Source organism: Micromys minutus (assembly GCF_963924665.1).
Source record: "Micromys minutus genome assembly, chromosome: 8".
Taxonomy (NCBI): Eukaryota; Metazoa; Chordata; class Mammalia; order Rodentia; family Muridae; genus Micromys; species Micromys minutus.
Genome location: NC_137977.1, coordinates 12,810,010 through 12,829,517, shown reverse-complemented (window position 1 = coordinate 12,829,517; position 19,508 = coordinate 12,810,010). Strand labels below are relative to the sequence as shown.

Below are 19,508 nucleotides of genomic sequence, written 5' to 3'. Positions count from 1 at the left end.
GATAGGCCCACAGAGGTCTTCCACAGTGTAGAATCAGACATACCAGCAATGACCGCAAAAGGGATGGGGTATACAAACTCTAAAAAAATGACATCCTATAGCTTTCTGAACTCACCACTGATCCCTCACAAAATGTCCCAGGAAATGTCTGGATGGATGCTTCAAGACCGGCCCAGCAGTCTCAACTGAGCACATCTCTAAACTAGGATGTTAAGTAAACTTCTCAGAAAAGGAGCTATTAACAAAAGATACTGGACACAGGGCCAGGAACAGTACTTGGGATTTTACACATTTGTATCTACTCAGCCCACTGGCTTTATAGATGAAAGATGAGCCACGTGAAGGATGTGTTGAAACCTAAAGCCCTAGCATACATTGTGAGATGCAGTATATCTTGATTTTACAAAGACCTCGTGAAGACATTGGGAACAATGAGTTAATGGTCATAGAGGCAGCTCCTAATTTACTCCACAGTGGCCCTAAAGCACCCTAATCATCAGTGTTGTCAGAGTTTGCGCTGGTTGGTCCACATTCCTCCCCGTCCAGTATTCTGGTCTATAATAAAGAGGCATAGCTTATTAAATTTATGTTATATAAAACTGGCACTAACCATTAAGATGATAAATGGCCAAGACAGAATTCACAATTATCTTGAGGCTGGAACTGTGGTCTGATCAACGGGTAAAATTGCAATGCCTTCCATTTAGATACACAACCATCAGTCATGGACATGCAGAAAGAAGAACTGCCAGGCATAGTGTATGAGAAAAAGCCAGAGAAGTTTAATGCACTGCCAGACCAATTTCAGCCTGCATCCAGGGCTGCTGCTAAAAGGCCCTAAAGAAGAGATGGAATTTGTGGAAGAAAATGTCATATCTCAGGAGGCTGCTATATACTTTCTACCAGCTGCAGAAAGAAACTGGTGACCAGTAGAATGAGGGAATAGGGTCCCCGTGACATCTAGAGCAAAACATACACTGTAGCTTTGATGGACTCATAGAACAGCCATCTTTACATTTTTAATTTTGAAATGTGTATGTGTGTGCATATTCATGTGTGTATGACCACATGTGAAGTCAAGAGGTCACCCTCACCTCTCACTACTCGGGAGCCATGCACCTTCATTTTTATTTTTTTTCCTTTACTTTGCAAGAAGGTCTCTCATTGGTATAAAACTGACCAAGTAGTCTAGGGCACTATCTATTGAGCCTAAAGGGTCTCCCTATCTCTGTCTCTTATAACTGTGCTGGAATTGTAAGTACACCACCATACTTACCACAGTTTGTTGTTGTATAATGTGGGTCCTTGTGCTTACACAGAAGTTCTTTGATGATTGTGTGTTTGTGTGTGTGTGTGTGTGTGTGTGTGTGTGTGTGTATACATATCCTCAATCCCAGACAACTACCTTTAAACATTCAAGAGTACCTCCAGAGGGAATTCACAATGCCTGACAAACAGTCTACCCAGTGTTTGGTAATGGTCTAGATGAAAATGCCTTCTGTGTAAGAATAGCTTCCCAGCAACTCCAGTGTCCACGAGGGTTGAGCCACACAGAAGGGACCACTTCCTTTATCTAGAATTAGGAATGTGGGTCATGATGTCATGGCCATCTTAACATGGCTCAGCATTCACCACAACTAGGGTCATATAACTGCAGTAACTAAAAACATTCTTCAAGTCTCAGCCTGTATGTGGGTCCTAGAAATGATCCTATATCTATCAGTGACACAGTATTTGTGAACACAGGACCAAAGGACTACTCACTCTCATCTCTTTGGCAACCAGCACTGTGTCCTGACATGGGAGGGAACACTGAGACCTGGAAGTCACTTGCTTGGTTCCCCTTTTCAAGCTTAATACCAACTTCCATGTTCCTGCCAGAGGCATGATCCCATTCCAAGCTGTGACTGTTTATTCCTGCTTCAAGTTCTAAACACAGAAATCTAGGCCTTGGTAGCTGCTCTTTACGATGTCTCCACATTTCCCTCTTTCTCGTTTTTAACTGCAACCTTTTCTCAGACCCTATCACTTCATAGTAACTATCTCCATCCCAGCAATCTTTCCCCCTCCTCTATCCCCTTGTTCCACAAGCCATGGAAACTGCTGTCCTAATGAGGCTTCATGGGGGGAACATGAATGTGAATGTGTGTGAGAGAAGGTGGTACGGCTCTTTCCATCCCTCCCTAAACTAGTAGTGAAGAGCAGCGTGCACCTCTTCACAGGGATGCAAAAGAAACCACTGCTATCTGGTCAGTAGCCTGGCATACAGCTGGAAGAATGAGATGCAGTGGGGCTGGAAGAAATAGAGAGCATGGTGAGCAGAGGTAGATTGGGAGGTTTCCATGGCAACATCACCAGCATCCCTGATGAGGGTCTCACCCAGGGGCAGAATGGAAGACAGAGAAGGTTGTCGATATGAGGGTGAGAGAAGGCCAAACTATAGAAACAGGATTGTCCTATCTCAACTAATTAAAATTCCAGGTGTATAAAGAGAAAACTACAAACTCTTAACAAGTCATTGTGGGGGCACCCGCCTCTTACCTCTGACTGAGGAGTTTAGAGATGGGATCATGTAAACAGAAAGGTTTTATTGAAAACATTTTGTGCTTTCTCTTTTAAAAGTTATTATTTGGCTGCAAATACATCGTTTTCTTCTCTGGAGTTTCAAGTAACTACAAATGTGCATTGCATAATGACCCTCTGGCAGCAGCAAAGTCACATTGTGTTGCCTTTCATGGGAGGAAAGTTGAGCATTAGGATAACAGAACAACAGGATTTTTTTTTTTTCTAACCAGCACTTCCTTTATCAGTGTTGTGCCTGTAGAAGGCAAAGCCAGCAGGCTGTCAGGGCAAACCTTTCAGGTTGAAAAAAAAACCATGAATCTGTCAACAGAAAAGACTAAAACATCTTCCCTGGCCTTCTTCACCTAAGCTGGGGAAACCTAGATGGCTGTACTGTTTAATCTGTGTGCTAAGGACAGAACTGAGGTTTCATTCTCCAAACCTAAAGGTCCTGGTTGAGGCATGTAGTCTTCCAGATCCTTCACTACCCATATGAAAGAGAGGGGCAGAGTATCAGCAAGTTTTGTAGAGAAAAGAGCATCTCAGGAGAACTGTGCTGGGGGGGGGGAGGGACCAACAACAACTTGCCAGTGGCTGCTGTTTTATGCATTCAACTGCTGACCTGGAACTGAGTATACCCAGTAGGGTGATTCAAGATCTCATCTGACATCACAGTGAATGAGTCACAAGCTTCAGGTGTCATCAGAGTCACACATCCCTGCCTCCGCACTCTCACTGGGTTTTTTGGTTTTTTTTTTTGTTTTTGTTTTTTTTTTTTGGTTATGTTTATTTGTTTGAAAGCAAGACCATAGGCACCAAGGCAAAGCTCACTAGTCTCTATTTGCCCAGCCTCACAATGCCTGGAAGTCAGCAAGTGCTGAATATTGGCTCTTGGGAAAAAAAGGAACAGTGCAGAGAAAATGCACACATTCTATGGGGTCATTCAGTGGGTGAAGAAGAGACAACTGGTCAACCCTAGAAAGCATCTGAACATGGACTACAATGGAGCAAGCAAGAATTCTGAGAATCAGCCAGCCAGGGAAAGCATGGTTCCTCTGCTGATTTCTGATTTTATGATTTTCCATGTTATTTTAAAATGCAATGTAGATCTTCCCTTGTTTTCCTGTTCAGTTCATTTTCACTGCAGTGAGTCCAAAGAAAACAATCTACATGGTAGTGGTGACACACAGGCCATGATGTGAGATGAGTCTGCTACTTCCTGTTTATCCCATTTTTTTTCCCTTTGGGGGTTTTGAGCCAGAATCTCATACTATAGCCTAGGCTGGCCTTGAACCTGCAGTAATCTTGTCTCACTCTCCCAGGCACTGGAATTTTAGATATGAGCCACCATCATTTTTTATCTTCTTCCCCATTGTTTCTAGTTCCTTTTAACTCTTCCTCTTTTTTAGGACTTTGCATTAGTGTTGCTATTCCAAATTACCTGAGACTAGTTGTTTGTTTGTTTGTTTGTTTTAGAAGAGAATAGAACTGTAATTCTGTATATGTTGACAAGCAGGGATACAAGTACAATTTTCATAGCACAAGCAAGAAAGGGTCAGTCCCTCCACTTCCAAGATGACAACTGGCTGCTGCAGATACCAGAAGGGACATAGGTCATGTCCTGACATAAGAGAAAAGCAAAGAACAAGCATAATCTCTCAGGCCATTGCTACAACAGCAATAATCCTCTACAAAGGAAGTCCTCACTCCCTTCCTCACACAGGCCATTCCTTCTCCACTGTGCCATATGAGCTCCTAGCATATAGGTTCAGGAGACACACTCAGACCATGGCGCCCCCTTCTACCTGTGCTCATCTGTGCTCTTTCCTGCCCCCATGTCACCACATCAGTTTTGTCAGGACCACAAAAGAGCCACAAAGATTTCTTAATCCAGTTGTAACATGCATTTAAAGTCCCTTTTTATTTCAAAGAATCTCCCCCATCTCCCCAGATTTTAAGGTCACAGACATTAGTCAGAGAGCTATGGAGGGACCTAGTTCCAGACAGACATGCTGGCCAGGGAGGCCTCCAAGCTAATATAAGGAAGATAGAAAACACCAACACAGGAGACCAGATACAAATCTCCCTCTAGCCTAGCTAAGTCAACCTCATAGACCCAGCATTCCACTCCATTTCCAAGGCCACTTGCCCTAGCTTCAAAATAGAGTTGCTCCCATTTTCCATGGAAAACAAAGCAAAAAGATATGGGAAAAAACACTTTCAGTTGCCCAAGGAAAAATAGTTTTTCTACTATGAAATGGAGGAAATTTTCCTCATCACAACACTGGGAAAGGAAATCCAAGGGCCAGTAATGGCACTGGGTTCTCTAATATACCAGTGGCAGCCTGCTACTCGGGGTCACAAAATATAAGGGGCACATAGGTATTTTATCTATAGCATAACATTTAAATTAAACATTAGAAACCAAAAGTGCCAAAGACATTTGGTTACAGCTTAAGAGACTAAAATTTTATAAGCTATCTGAGATTAAACTGAGCTTGAAAAAAAATCTACAAAGAATGAGTCATCCTTTAGATCAAGACAGGACTTGAGCAAAGCTGAATAAGATTGGTCTTTTTAAAAACATTTCAAAGAGGATTTAAACAAAGACCCAATGATTTGCAAACTGAGCAAGGTGTTCAAAAACAAAAGCAAAAAACAAAAAAAAAACCAAAAACAAAACCTTGGTCTTACCTTTGACCCAACAAGAGTGTAAAGCCACTGGATGGTCTCGCTGTGGTTGATGACGCCATTCATCCCATCCACATACAGCATAATCTGACCCAATGCTGCAGACAGGGAAAAGAAACGACGAGAGGTTATGGGTTTGTTTATCATGTTAAGGACATTGTCTACTGGTGAGGGCACCAACTCTGAAGCCAAGTGTGAAGCTCTGAAATTAGCTAGATCTCACTTCAGAACTGAAGCCCTGGAGGCTATTCATGGCACCTGGAGGATACAACCACAGCACTGGCATCAGTTATCCTGATGTGTAAATGCATGCTTCTCTATCCTGACGCGAATGCTGTTCAAGACAGGGCCAAAGTGAACATGAGATGGCATCTGGAACCAAGAGGGACCATAACAGTTGCCAAAACAACCAGGGTCCCAGGCTGCAGTCAGTAGGTCCTGTGTCTTGTTGAGACACTCGGAGTGAATGCAATTTTAGATTTTTAGAGAAAGCCCTGCTTTTAAGTGTTGCTTTGAATTTTCTTAAATTCAAAATTTTTATGATGGAAAAATGTCAGACTTAAAAAAAAATTCCTGGCTAAGCATAGTGATACAGACTTGTGATACCAGCTACTCTGGAAGGTAGAGTAGGAAGGTCACAAGTTCAAGGCCAGCATGCCCAACTTAGTGCAATGGAGTCTCAAAATTCTAAAAGAATGCAAAGAGGGCTGAGACTGTAGATCACGGACAGAGCACTTACCCAGTGTGCACATACATGGCCCTGGGGAACCCCTAAAATAACCAGTCACACTCCAAATCTTAAATTCTTAGTTTAAGAAAATATAATCACTCTTCTATTACCATTCTTCAAGAAGAATGTGCAATGTATTATTTTTAAACAGCTTCATTAAAATCAAAATAATTTTGACTGCAGACACTGCACAAAGAGGTGGTGAATATCCAAACTAAGCAGGTTTCCTTGAATCATGCCTGCTATCCTAACCAGCTGTACATCTCAACTGGAAAACTGGAAATTATAGAAGAGGAAATTAAATGATCCCTTGTCCCTTAGTTTAAGGATAATCATATGAATAGGCTGATAGGTTTTAAGAAATAATTACATGAAATGGCACTGGCTGAAAATAAAAAGCACCACACAAAATGTGTGTGTGACACTATAAACCTCATCATTCCTCACCAAACAAAGGAACAAACAGTTCAACACAGACATTCTAAGGAAAACTGCCTCTGAATACATAAAGCTAAAATGAGAGAAGTATCTTGGGTACATACTCAACACAATAAACATCACATAATGTATTCTAGCTAGTATCCAAACCCTGGAGACTTTCTCATTAAAAGCAGGGGTGAAAGCAGTTCCATCTGGTGATGTGAGGGAATGCAGGTGCACATATGCCCTGGCATCAGGTGGAAATCTGGGGGAGATTTTCAAGAACTGGTTTTCCTCTTCCACCATGTGGGTTCTTGAGATTGAACTCCGGGCATCTAACTTAGCAGCAGGTGTTTTCTGCTGAACCATCTCAGAAGCCCCAGGAATATTTTCAAAATGATACTCGCACAATCACTCTATGCTGCTGTAGAATTTTAGGTAACCATTCGTTCCAACCTTCCTGGGGCAGGCTCTGAGGACTGATATGTTTGTGATCTATGTGACAGGCCCATATGACAGCCATTGCTCTACTTGACAGGTTAATAAGCAGACACTGAGGACTGAGCCCAGACTCCTACTCCTACCAAGTGGTGGAGGCCATCTCCATGCTTGGGATGGCCGGCCTTCCAGATGCCTGCAGTAAGAGCCTTGGTCCTCTTTATGTGTCTCTTCATGTGACTTGGAGGTCCTGTCTTAATTAGGGGCCTCTATATTCAAACCAAAGCAAAACAAAAACCATAAATAAGGAAGTAAAGATGTTCCCCAAAGCGCTGTTTCTACAAGTAAAACTTTACACCTACCGAAATCTGGCGCACACACAGCAAGTCAAATCCACATACAACCCTGTAAAATATTTCTGTGTTATTTCTGAATTACAGGCAAGCATAGAAGTTTAAGCCTCACTTAATTCAACCAAACACTCCAATTGGCATTTATGAAAGATGAGTCTACTATGAGTGGCCTGTGGCTCAGTGGGAGGAGCCTCGCTTAGGTCTGAACTCTGTGGCACTGGAGAAGGGGAGGTAAAGAAGGGACTCTTCACAGGAAGCATTGGGACTGAGTGACTGAGTGCACATCTCTTCTCTGTCTATACTTTCCCACTGTGCACATCCTACCATGGTACCTCTGCAATAGCAAAGCAAGCCATAAAGGTCCAAAACAAGGCAAAGGAAATCTGTGATGGCTTTCATGATCTGTAAATGTTTTACTAGTCCATCACTTCCTCCCTCAGCGAGCACCAGTCCACACTTCTGTGAAGCTGAGAACGAGAATTCAGCATATTCAGCCTCCTGTCTTCCTCCTTCGCTCAAGACAAACTGGCCAGCTACCCAGAGCTAGGGACTGGTGTCACAGCCCTTTTCCAGTCCTTAGTTTCTCCCAGCCTGTATGCTAAGCCAGCCTAGGGGTGCAAGGATGTTAACTGGACCCTATGGCCTCCTGAGAAGCCCACCCTGTGAGGCTCACCCTCCCTTCATAATACCCAGAAGGCTGGAATGATGGTTTCTACCCAAACTGCTCAGGGACCACTGTTACCAAGACAACAGATGTGAGAAGTTGGGCCACTGCTAAAAAGAGGGAAAATTGAAGAAGTTGATTCTGTCAGCTCTTCAGATTGGAGATGGAGATTACCAGCATGTTTGTGTTTAATGCCTTGACCTAACACCTGGATAATTCAAAACCCGCCCTCCAAATAGATCTTTGCATCCCAGCGCCAATGCAGGAGCATTCTTCTTGCAAAACCCACTCTAGACACAAGGTGGCGATAAAGAGACTCAACTGAGCTGATCCTGCAAAAGGAATCAATAGCAAAGACCCACAGAGCCCAAAGTGGGCCTGAGAATAAAATCACACAAGCAAAAGGTAGGTGTTGTGGTAACACACCTGTGTCTGGGTCACAGGGAGCCATGGAATTTGTTGATCTGTGTTTACAAACCTACAACAGGCAGAAGAGGGTGGAGGTTCCTTGGGAGCTTTCCTTGTTTGGTCACAGATGAAGTGTACTGATTTTTCTGTGGGTCTGTGTATCTAAAGAGTGAGACGGTAGCAATGAAATGCCCACTTTGCAGGGGCACTGGTAGGGACAGAGTTAGAATGGTGCCCAGGCATCGGTGCCCCTAAACGTGTTCCCACATCAATCCCACCCTGACTCGGAGTGCGTGATGAACCTCAGCTCTCAAAGGCTGAAAGCGCTTGGGCTTAGGATCTTAAGGGACCACTCTTGCCCAACCCAAGACTTTCTCGTAACACAACCGCTGTTTCTTTTGTTTGTTTGTTTGTTTGTTTGTTTTGGGGGTTTTTTTTGGTGTAATATTTTACAACAGTAGAAAACAAACCCAAGTACTAAACACTAACACACTACAACCCAGGAAAGAGGACACGCAGAGGCTAAAGGCACAAGCCAAATCTACAGTTGACCGCCAAAGTGGCTATAACCCTGTTTCGCTGGTGACAGGCTAGTGACTGTTGTATCTGGCGATGTCATATCCCTGCTCCAGGACCAACTTGCAGCAAAACATATAAGACACTTTTTTATCATCACACAAGAGTAGAAAGCCACTCCCAGAGTTCAGTCATCACAGTGAGCAGAGGTGGACCTTTTGGTAGCCTCACTGGCTTTTTCCAAACTGCTTGCACTTAAGCATCACCTAACTTACAATATCCCGTAATTTCTGGGCGAGTTGGGCACCTTCAAAGGCATAGATATAGATTTCCATCAGTCTCGGTGTCAGCCACAGTTTTACCGATCACACACAAGAGTGAGTGACTCTAGCAGCTAGCCCAAACTTAAGAGACCTGTCCTTTATCCTTCGAGGCTCTTAGTCAGGATATTGTTCCTGTGAACACACTTGGGGCACAGCATGCTGTCTTCCAGGTGCGGGGGTGGAAATGTGCAGGCCGGCAGCAGGAAGAGGGCAACCGCTTTCCCTTTCTTATCAGGTACTCAGGCTTGTCCGGCATGAAACTGCAGCCGAACCCAACTGCTTGAGGTCACAGGAAGGCTTGTCCCATTAACCACACACCACATTTCCCCTGTGGACACATAGGTCTTCGATGGCACACTGGTTGGCACTGCCTAGAATTTCTTCGAATTAGCTGCAATTCTGGCCCAAGAGGCCAGATGTAGTCACCATCATGGTGCTGACTTCCTCATAGAGCACAGGTCAACAAGAGCAGGTATCTGCTCCTCTGGTACAGTGGCAATCTCCAGGGGAAATGTCACCTGAGAGCCTTCCCCAGGTTCAGTCTTCATTTTTTTTTTTTTTTTTTTTTTTTGTGAGACATCTTCAACCTGGCCTCTTTGGCTGTGTCAGGAACATTCTTTAACTCAGCCTTCCTACGAGTGTATCCAGGAATCTGAATAGCTTGTAGGTTTTCCTCCTTTGGTTTACAACCATTATCTTTCTCTGACTTTTTCTGTTTTTTCCCTGTTGCTTTAGTCTTTGCAGAAGATGAGCTTGGTTGACTAGACATCTGGCATTCCATTTCTTCCCTCAGCTCGTCTGTGCCCTTCTCGCTTCCAGGATTCTCCATCTTGAGATGAGATGTAACCTTGCATAGTGTGTTTTATTTTTATACTCAGCGATATGATTTATTTTGAGAAAATTAATGCAAAGTTTGAAGTTCTAGCTTGTCATTTAACTGTCCACTTGACTTAAGGCCATTTGTTAAAGAGACTTTCTCTATTTCAGTGCTCTTGCAAATTAGAAGAACCCACAGCCTGTGTCTGTGTGGGTCAGTTTCTGTCCTTTGATCTAAATATTTTCCAATATCACATTACCTCAACCATAGCTTCCCGCTGTCTTTAAATTTGTGTGCTCTGATTCCTCCTGTGTCGTTTCCCCTCCATAGTATTTTGGCTACTTATGTTCCTTTTCAAGTAAGTTTGTAAGCCCTTTGTCTACGTCACTTACCTGGCTAAACTGCTCGTCACGCAAGCCTGAGGACTGGGTTTAGACCAGAGGTTCTCAACCTTCCTAATGCTGTGACCCTTCAGTTCTGTTCCTCATGCTGTGCTGACCCCAACCGTAAAGTTACTTCATTGCTAGTTCCTGACTGTAATTTTGCTACTGTTAAGAGCCGTAATGTAAATATCTGATCCACAAATTGTCTTAGGTGGCCCCCGTGAAAGGGCCATTGACCCCCACCATGGGGCTGTGACCCACAGGTTGAAAACCAGTGGTTTAGACCCCCCCACCAGTGCACCCCCGATCTCTCAGAAATGCCTGGAAACCCACCTGTTATTCCAGCCCAGTTAAGAGCAACTGGCTAACCAGACTCGCCACACAGGTAAGTTCTGGGTTTGATTAACCCTACTTGAATGAATGAATAGCAATCTAGGATGACCCCTGTCATAAACCTCCAGCACATGCACACACATGTTCATACAAGCACACACACACACAGGCACACACAATACAAACACACACACACACACACACACACACACACACAAAGGAAAAACTGAAATGTTAGTTTATGGATACATTTGAGAGATCACCTTTAGCATGTAAGCTTCTAATTCATAAATCAACTAAGTTAGCTAATGTGGATTCCCTCTGGATGCAGTCATTGGCGCTTAGTTCTCAGCTGTAGATCTGGCCTATGTTTTACAGTTTTTGTTTCCTAAATTTACAAGTAGTGTCCGTCCTTTGGAGCTATTGTAGATAGCTTTGTTTTTTAAGTGTTCTATTCCCCATTGCTTATTAGTAATAGGAGCAATGGCTTTCATGTGCTGTTCTTGAATCCTGTACTGTGTCAAATGTATTCAGTGGAGGAAGCTTTGACTTTTTGTTTTGATTCTGCACACATACTAGCATTGCCCACACAGGCAATAATGTTATCTGTGAAAAACAAAGTACCAATTTTGTTTCCTCCTTACAAAACTGTAACTGGGCCTTTTTTTCTATGCTAGTGAAAATGTTGCCTTAACAGTGAACAGGAGTGGAAAATGTGGAATCCATGCCCTGTTTCCAGCATCAAGAGGAAGTACAGTTAGATCTTTACCATTAATTATAGTACTGGAAGCAGGTTTTTGTGAATTTCTGGAGAGAATGTCGTAAGGTTTTGTGATCGTGAACAGATGATGTGTGCCAGGTGCCCTTTGACATTAACTGACATGAATTTTATCGACAGGGGCGTGGCTTCTTTACAGAGAGCGGCTATGGTGGTCCACACCGCCCAAAGCTTGGGTATCAAATGAACCTTGCATCCCATTTAGCCATGGTGCATTATTCTCGTTTTTTCTTGTTGGGTTTGATTTGCTAACATCTTATTAAGGAGTTTCACATCTTTGTTGGGGATACATATTGGTTTATACCATCTGTCTGCTTTTCCCATCATGGGGACTCTGGCTTCATGACATGAGCCGAGAAGTGTTTCTCTGCCTTTTTTTTTTTTTTTTTTTTTTTTGGATGAGATTTTATAACATCGGTTTTGTTTTGTCTTGAAATGTTTGGTAGGGGTTGCCAGGAAGCCATGTGGGCCTAGAGATTCCCTTTCCAAAGCTGACTACAAGTTATTTTCCTTACAAGTGACCATCAGCAGTGGTTCTACCTCAGTTTACCTTCATCTAGGGCATGGTGGTGTGTGGTCAGTAAGGAACGGTCCATTTTTCTACGCTGTGAATCTTTGAACTTAGAGTTATTAGTGACCTGACTCTGCTGGTCACCTAGAAACTGCAGGTCTTGTCTTTCCCAGTGTTGGCAACAGCTGTCTTCTCCCACATCCACATCATTCTTCATGTTTTTTATTTTTTTAAATTAACCAGCTTCTTTTCCCTTGATTTTTTTAAATTTATTTTTCAATTTCTATACTTTTCAGTTACTATTTCTTCCTTCTACCTTTCAGACTATTTTTGTTTTTAGCCTTTTTTAAAATTGGGCATTTATATGATTTTTTTTCTTTTCAGTCTAAGCCTGTGGTGTTGCAATTTTCCCTCCACGTATCACATTCCACAAAATTTAATACATTGTCTTTTCATTTGGTACAAACTATTTTCTAATTTCCTTTGAGAATTTCTCCTTGACACATGGGTGATTCTGAAGTGTGTTAAGTCCAAGTGTCTGGACATATTCCTATTATCTTTCTGTTCCTGATTTAGTTTAATTCCATTACATCCAGAAAACACATCATCTGATTCCAATTCTTTAAAATTTGTTATGGTTTATTTCACGACTGGGGATATGGCCTATCCTGGTGACTTCTCTATGTGAAAATGTACACATTCTGCTGTAGCGGGTGGAATGCCCTGGAAATGTCTGTCAGGGCTGACGGTGCTATTCAGTTCCTCAATAGCCTTGCTGATTTCCATTCTATTAGGTCTGTTGATCATATAGAGAGAAAAGTGAAGTCCCCAGATAAAATGGGATTTTTCTATTTCTTACCAATTCTTTCCACTTGGGCTCCCCACATGTCAAAGCTCTGGTCGTCTGAAAGAACGAGCCCTTAGCCATGGTGAATCCCCCTCACCATTCTTTGATTGCAACTCTATTTCCTTGTAATGATGTTGTTACTTTTGTTTTCTTTTGATTAGGATTTGTGTTTTGATCTATATCACTTTGCTCTTGAACTATGTATACTAAGATGACTTGTAACATTTAGTTGGGTCAACTTTTGTTTTCCTGTTCTAATATGCCTTGCCTTTAATTTCTGTGATGAGGATAGTTACATATCACAAAATTATTGGTGTGTTTGAATTTAATCTGTCTGCCAATAAGAATATCTTGCTAAGTTTCTAGTTCTGTTTATTATCCACTTCATTGATAACTTTTTCAGTCTATTACTTTGCACAGATTTTTGTATTAGATTTGCATAGATTTTCAATTTATCTTCTACCCAAAACACTTTTATAAATCTATTTTTAAGCCTTTCACAAAACCCAGTGTCTGGATCACCTTGGCACTGGGATCTACTGTTTTTTCCTTTCCCAATAAGATGAAACTTTCTGACCTTATTGCTGGACAAGTAACACTGGCTTAGATCCTAGATGATTTGAAAATGATGTCAGGAAACGTTGGCCTTTGTTTAAGTATCATGATTTTGTTTAAGCACTCAGCCACCTGAGTCAGTTTGAACCCTGAATTCTGAACTTCCTTCCAACGGGGCTGTAGTCCCCAAAACCAGCAGGTTTTTTTGGGGTGGCTTTGCTGCCTGTGTACTTGAACTGGTTCTTCCACAGTGGCGAGGATGAGACCTGGGCTTGGTGTATTTTGTTTGGCTAAGTCTGCTCTTGTTCAAGGAGCACATAATGGCCAGTGGGGGCCTGGACTCTGTTTAACTTTGCTTGGATTTCTAAGTCCCTGGTGCGTTCTCTAAGACATGCATTCACTCAAACACTGTTTTTGATGAGTACATACTCAGACACCCATGCATGCATACATGCATACATACACAACATGCATGCATACATGAACACACATACACCTTCTCCAGTATCTCATTGATATTTTTAGGACACACACACACACACACACACACACACACACACACACACCCCTCGAGTATCTCCTTGATATCTCAAGGTCAACTGAGGTTCTTCTTCTGGTTTTCCAGCCAAAAGGCTGAGCATATTTAACCTTCACTGCCTCTTTCCATCTGCAATAGTTTCCACATCAGACCATCAGTGGTCCTATCCCCTTGAGACCACGGTCTCTCCTAAACAGCCGATTAGGCATCCTCCTGCTTTCTCCAAGTGTCCCCACATCTGGTTCCACCTACAATTTACTTGGGGACAGTGGGATGACAATACAGAGATAAGAATGCAGGCATGGAGTGTTTGATAAACACACCATCTCGCTGACATCATTTCATATTCTAGACTTCATCCCCAGTTTGCTGTAAACATTATTCTGAGCCTTTAAATATTTGCTCCATGTCTCCTCCCTCTGTTAGTAATCGCCTTCGGTCAAGAGATGGGACGTGGTGTTTACTGCATCTCACCTATGCCCAGAACAACTTCTGTTTTGCTCTTAGATGCAGCATCCCGGAAGCGCTGTGAGCAGGGTTAGCAAGCGAGCCCTCGGCTGGGGTCCATTCAGAATAGTGCTGCATGCATTGTCTAAGCCTGTGATTTACCATCCCTCTTCTCTCCTCCCCCTCCTTTTCCTCTATCTCCCCCTTCCCTTCTCTTTTCCTTTCTGAAGCTTGCAGCCCTCTCTTCTGTGTTAAAAGTAAGCCTGGCCCAGACCATGGCCAGTCCTAAGGGCTTTGCTGGAAGCAGTGCTTAGAAGCTCTGATGGTCCTCCACCTTTACATGCTCCTCACCCTTCCTCCCTCTGCAGTGCTCCGGGGCCCATTCCCGCATCAGTCCTCTACCACCCAGGCTCCAGCTGGAGCTCATCCTATACTCGTGACTTCAGACAGCATTAGTGAGTTGTGAAGTCGGTTTTGTGAGTCTCAACCACCCACCTATTGTTTCTAGTAAATAAAATGGTGAGAAATAGACGGCCTTGTGCTTAGGGAGGTGAGGGTTGTTCTCATTTGTATTCTATTTTACGTGCAGGTCTTCATCTGATAGCACTTGGAGTTGGCTGTACTTGACTCAATCTCCCTCCTCACCTGCCACCGCTCCTGAGTCTTTCCCTTCACAGGGTTTCCTCTAGCAGGTCGCAAAGTCACTTTCCATTCCATCTAACACTGCCCTGCGTTTAGTTTTCACCGTAGCTACAGAGTTCAGGTATGTCCAACCTCTAGACACTGCTATAGATGTGGCCTTCTACAAGGCTCATTGCATAATTTACACACACACACACACACACACACACACACACACCTTTGAAAACTTTGGTGTGTATGTGTCTCATGAGGTTTAAGGTTTTAAGTAAGTTTCTGATTTTGTGTTGGGCTACATTCATTACTATCCCAGGACATGTGTAGTCCACAGGCCATGGGTTAGACACAGTTTCTCTGCATGAAAGGAACTCCTAGTCTCAATCTCCTAATTCTGGCTTACTACTCCCTTCCCAATACATACTAGGTGCTGTGTTATAGGTGTTCTCTGAAGCTCACAAGGTTTCACTTCCCTCTGGCCTAGGGACAGAGCCCCTGGCTCCACACAGCTCCATCCTCACTACCCTGCCGGCCTTCCCTGCACCTTGATCAGGCCATCTGGATTCCTGCCTCTGAGCCTTGATCTGACATCTCAGCATTTTAATTCCAAGCCCACTAATACTCATCTATGTTCATATGCCTTATGCTTATGTTAAGTACTTGGAAAACACATAGTCACTCAACAAACTAGAGAGAGATCTGATTTTTATTTATTTTTCTCTGTGTATCTGTGTATATGTACACAGACCACCATAAATATGAGGGCATCTGCAGTCATGCTCTACCTTATTTTAGAGACAGTCCTTTACTGGACCTGGATCTCAACAATAAGGCTAGACTGGCTGGCCAGTCAAAACATCCCCTGACCTTTTCCCACTTCTGCCCACCCAACACCCAAATTACAGGCATGCACCGAGATTTTTACAGAGATTCTTGGGGGAACTGAATTCCAGTCCTTATGGTTTTGGTAGCAAGCACTCAGCCCCCTGAGCCATTTCCTCAGCCTGTGGTTTCCTCTCTAAATTTAAAATGTTTGTAAGAGTGGGTATCAACACAAGGAACTTTCGCATGTTAGCAAGTGCTCTCCCACTGAGCTACATTCTCAGTCCTGATTCTTAAAACACAAATCTTTACACATTGGACACACTAATGAACACAATCCTAGACTAGCTGTTTGCCTGCTTGTTCTTGTTCTTTACTTTAGCCAAAGACACCAAAAATGCCATGGCCCAGTGAGGAGAAAATCCCTTCTTGGCAGAGGCACCCCACATTCTCACAAAGAACTCTTCTTACATATTGCTGCCTGCGGTCATTTTTAACTAACCCCTTCTCCATTCTTTTGCTTTTGTAAAAAAAAAATTTTTTTTAAATGTCCCTTTCCTTTTTAAATTCTGTATAAACGTGGGTATATCTGCATGCATGTGAATACAGGTCCCTACAGAATCCAGAAGGGGCATTACATTCCCTGGAGACAGAGGGAGAGGTGGCCATGAGCCATCCAACATGGATGGTGGGAGCCCAACTCAGGTTTGTTCTCTTATGGCTGAGCCATCTCCCCTCTTTTGCTTTTTACAGCACAGCACAGACGTAACAACACAGCACAACAGCGTTGTTATCTTGTTGCCTTTTAGGAACTTGGAGGCTAACTTCTGCTGGTTTCAAATTGTCTAAAGCCCTCCGACCCTTCACTTGGGCCTGTACAAGTATCCTCTGGGTAACTTTGACATCAGAGGGACAAAGCTCCACCTTTAGAGTATACCAGCATTGGCCAGATCACCTTCTTTCTGTGTCTGAAACAGCCTTAACTCCATCCTAGGGGCGGAGAATTGAGACTTGGAGATTCCTCTTTCTCACATCTGACCACCTTATGGATAAATTCAGTTTCTGGCATAAGGCACAAAATTGGCCTAGATCAGTAACCAAATGTTCTAGAACTGCCCAGTAAGACATTTCGCCACTTAATAATGTAGCTTGAATAACTCCTATTTGTTTCTACCAAATTTACGAAAACAAAAGTAAATTCTATGAACAGGACAAAATTCCCTTACCACAAATGATATTCAGCTATCTGGTGAAAGTAAGTACAACAACATGTGACTTGCCCGTTAGAAATGGAGACGGGGCGCTGTCGTGCGACCAGACACAGCAGTTCAAACAGGCAGACTGGCCCTGCTTTCTTCAACTAGAATAGAGTAGGACTCTGACTACCAGCCACGACCTTCAAATTCAAGCTAACTTCAGAGAGCAATGAGTGTGCAAATGTGCATGGATACACACACACACACACACACACACACACACGCACACACACACGCACACACCCGCACATACACACATGCACACCATGACTAGTACCATGACTAGTACTCAATCCTGATTTCTGGGAAGGGTCTCTAACTTAAAGACAGAATTTCAACTTCCTTAAATCAGACTGTTCAAATTCATTCTGAACTCTGAGGTAGATTTTTTCATCTCTAATTTCCATTATTCACCAGCCTCCCCACCCCTATAAATATTGAAAAGGAGGCTGGTGATGTAGCCATTGTCAGGGTAAAATGAAGACCTACAGTTCACATTATTATTATTATTTTCTTCCACTTGATTGTCTGGCCTAAATAACAAGTCTCGCCCAGTTTTCCCTGAGGGCAACTGTCAAAGAAATACTCTTTCAACACCGATTACTCCATGAAAATTAAGTAGAATAAGCTGCCAATTCTGGCCTAGAGACAGAAATCTAATCAGCACAAAGAGCTCCAATGAGGTGTCACAGTTCTGAATTCCCTGCTTGCACAGAATTTACAATGCAAAATTTCCAATTTTAGTAGATACTGCCAACCTTTCCTAGCCTGGAATGTTGATGCCTTAAAGAAAACAAACAAACAAACAAAAAACACCAAGTTAAACTGAAGTTACAAAATGTCAGGCTGGAGATCGTCTTGGGACACTTACAAGCTAATTAGTACTGTGGGAAGACTCCTTCAAGATCACTCGCTTGGGTCTTTCTGGCCAGCCTTCCTTACCTCAGGATGTCAAGGCACCAAGTGTTCAGCCTCTTAAATCACTTAATGCCCCATAGAGAGAACTCAATGTCTGTGTCCGGTGTGTCCACACACCAGTGACATTCCCACCCTCACAGTTGCTTTCAAAGACCCTTGTCAGCCACCAGCACAGGGACGGCCTCGTTACACCAAGCGGTGATGTGCAGATAGCATCTCTGTGCCCAATCTATGCTTTTCCACAGTTAGATAAAGGAAATCCCTAATGACAAGTAACAAATTAGTAGGTTTTGAGCCCCCCCCCCCACACCCTAATCTTTTGTCATATTCCTAGATCCTCTATGGAGAAAAATTCTGTTTTGTAATCATTACCACGAACTTACAGAGACAAGAGACTTAACCTGAACACGCCCCAAAGCTCCCAGCTTCCCAGAAGTTTACCATTTCCCTGCTAATGTTACTACTCAAGGTGCTTGTGGGGATGTTATGTAATGTTTTGGGCACTAGGGGGCGCACTTCTATTAGGCATTTCCACCTGTTGGAGTTTCACAAGTCAGAAATAGGCATTATTAATAAGCAACTCTGGGTAGATAGAGCATCTAAAAAAAATCTGGGGCACACTTTTGTGAGTTTAAAAAGAAACAAACCCTGTCCCAACGTGTTAATTATGTATTTGTATTTAGAATTCTAATCACTGAATGTTAACTTTCTTAAAGCCTGCAGCCTAACACGTACTAACTTACAGAAATCCCACTGACTTCGGTGAATCTTTCTCCCAAGTCACATTCCACAGTGGGGACTTGCTACTTATCTGAGAAGCCACAGAACTTGTGTCCTGTGATTACCTGACAGCTAGTATCCCAGACACTGACGTGGCACAGGCCAGCCTCCTGGGTTTGTCACAGAGAATAGTCACTACTCTGGAAGTCGTGAACCACACTCTCCCATCCCTCCCTGAGCCTAGCCTCCACCACCTGAGCTATCTAGATGTAGATGTGAGTCTGGTGTGGGTGGCTTTGAGGCTCTACCTGTACAGTGTGTTACTAAAGACCTGCATTTGGTATAAACCTTCCCTAAACATGTTCTTCCCAGATGAGCTCAGTACCATCACATGCTTCTAGCCAAAACCAAACCGAGGAGAATCATGGGCAAAGTCAGAGTTCTGGCATCCTGAAGATTAGTCTTCGAATTCTCCAGCGAGATGGACAGGCACTGGTCTCTGTCTGCCTGGTGGGCTTCCGTCTGTGTTCCAAATTGCTAGAAGTAGTTTTCTCACTCTATTGGTATGCAGCTAGCTAGACACATGCTTCACAATTTCAAAAACACAGTCTGAACATTCTGCCACTGCCCCCACTTCATGCAGCATATACAAGCTTCGTTTCTTCTTAGTGTACTGTCTGTACTAAAGGCCCCAGGTGGGAGACCTTCTAAAAGTACAGATCCAGGGCGGTCATGCCTGGCCTAACCCCCAAGTTAAATCCACACTCTTTGTGTTTTGTTTGTTTAATGTACTTTAAAGATGTTATGTGATGAGATAGGGCAGTGGTTCTCAACCTTCCCAA

The 19,508-nt window shown here is 43.2% G+C and overlaps 1 protein-coding gene and 1 pseudogene across 5 annotated transcripts in view; both read right to left on the bottom strand.

The window, feature by feature from the left end:
* Positions 1-19,508, bottom strand: part of FHOD3 (formin homology 2 domain containing 3) — a 394,692-nt gene that overhangs the window by 151,209 nt on the left and 223,975 nt on the right. For all 4 annotated transcript variants that reach the window (XM_080920362.1, XM_080920363.1, XM_080920364.1 and 1 more), the window contains exon 6: positions 5,257-5,351. In XM_080920362.1, the coding sequence (XP_080776488.1) occupies positions 5,257-5,351 (95 nt within the window). The remainder of the gene's footprint in view (positions 1-5,256; positions 5,352-19,508) is intronic.
* LOC308423691 (developmental pluripotency-associated protein 4-like) lies at positions 9,204-9,934 on the bottom strand (annotated as a pseudogene). Its single transcript has one exon. The product of its transcript is annotated as a developmental pluripotency-associated protein 4-like (transcript).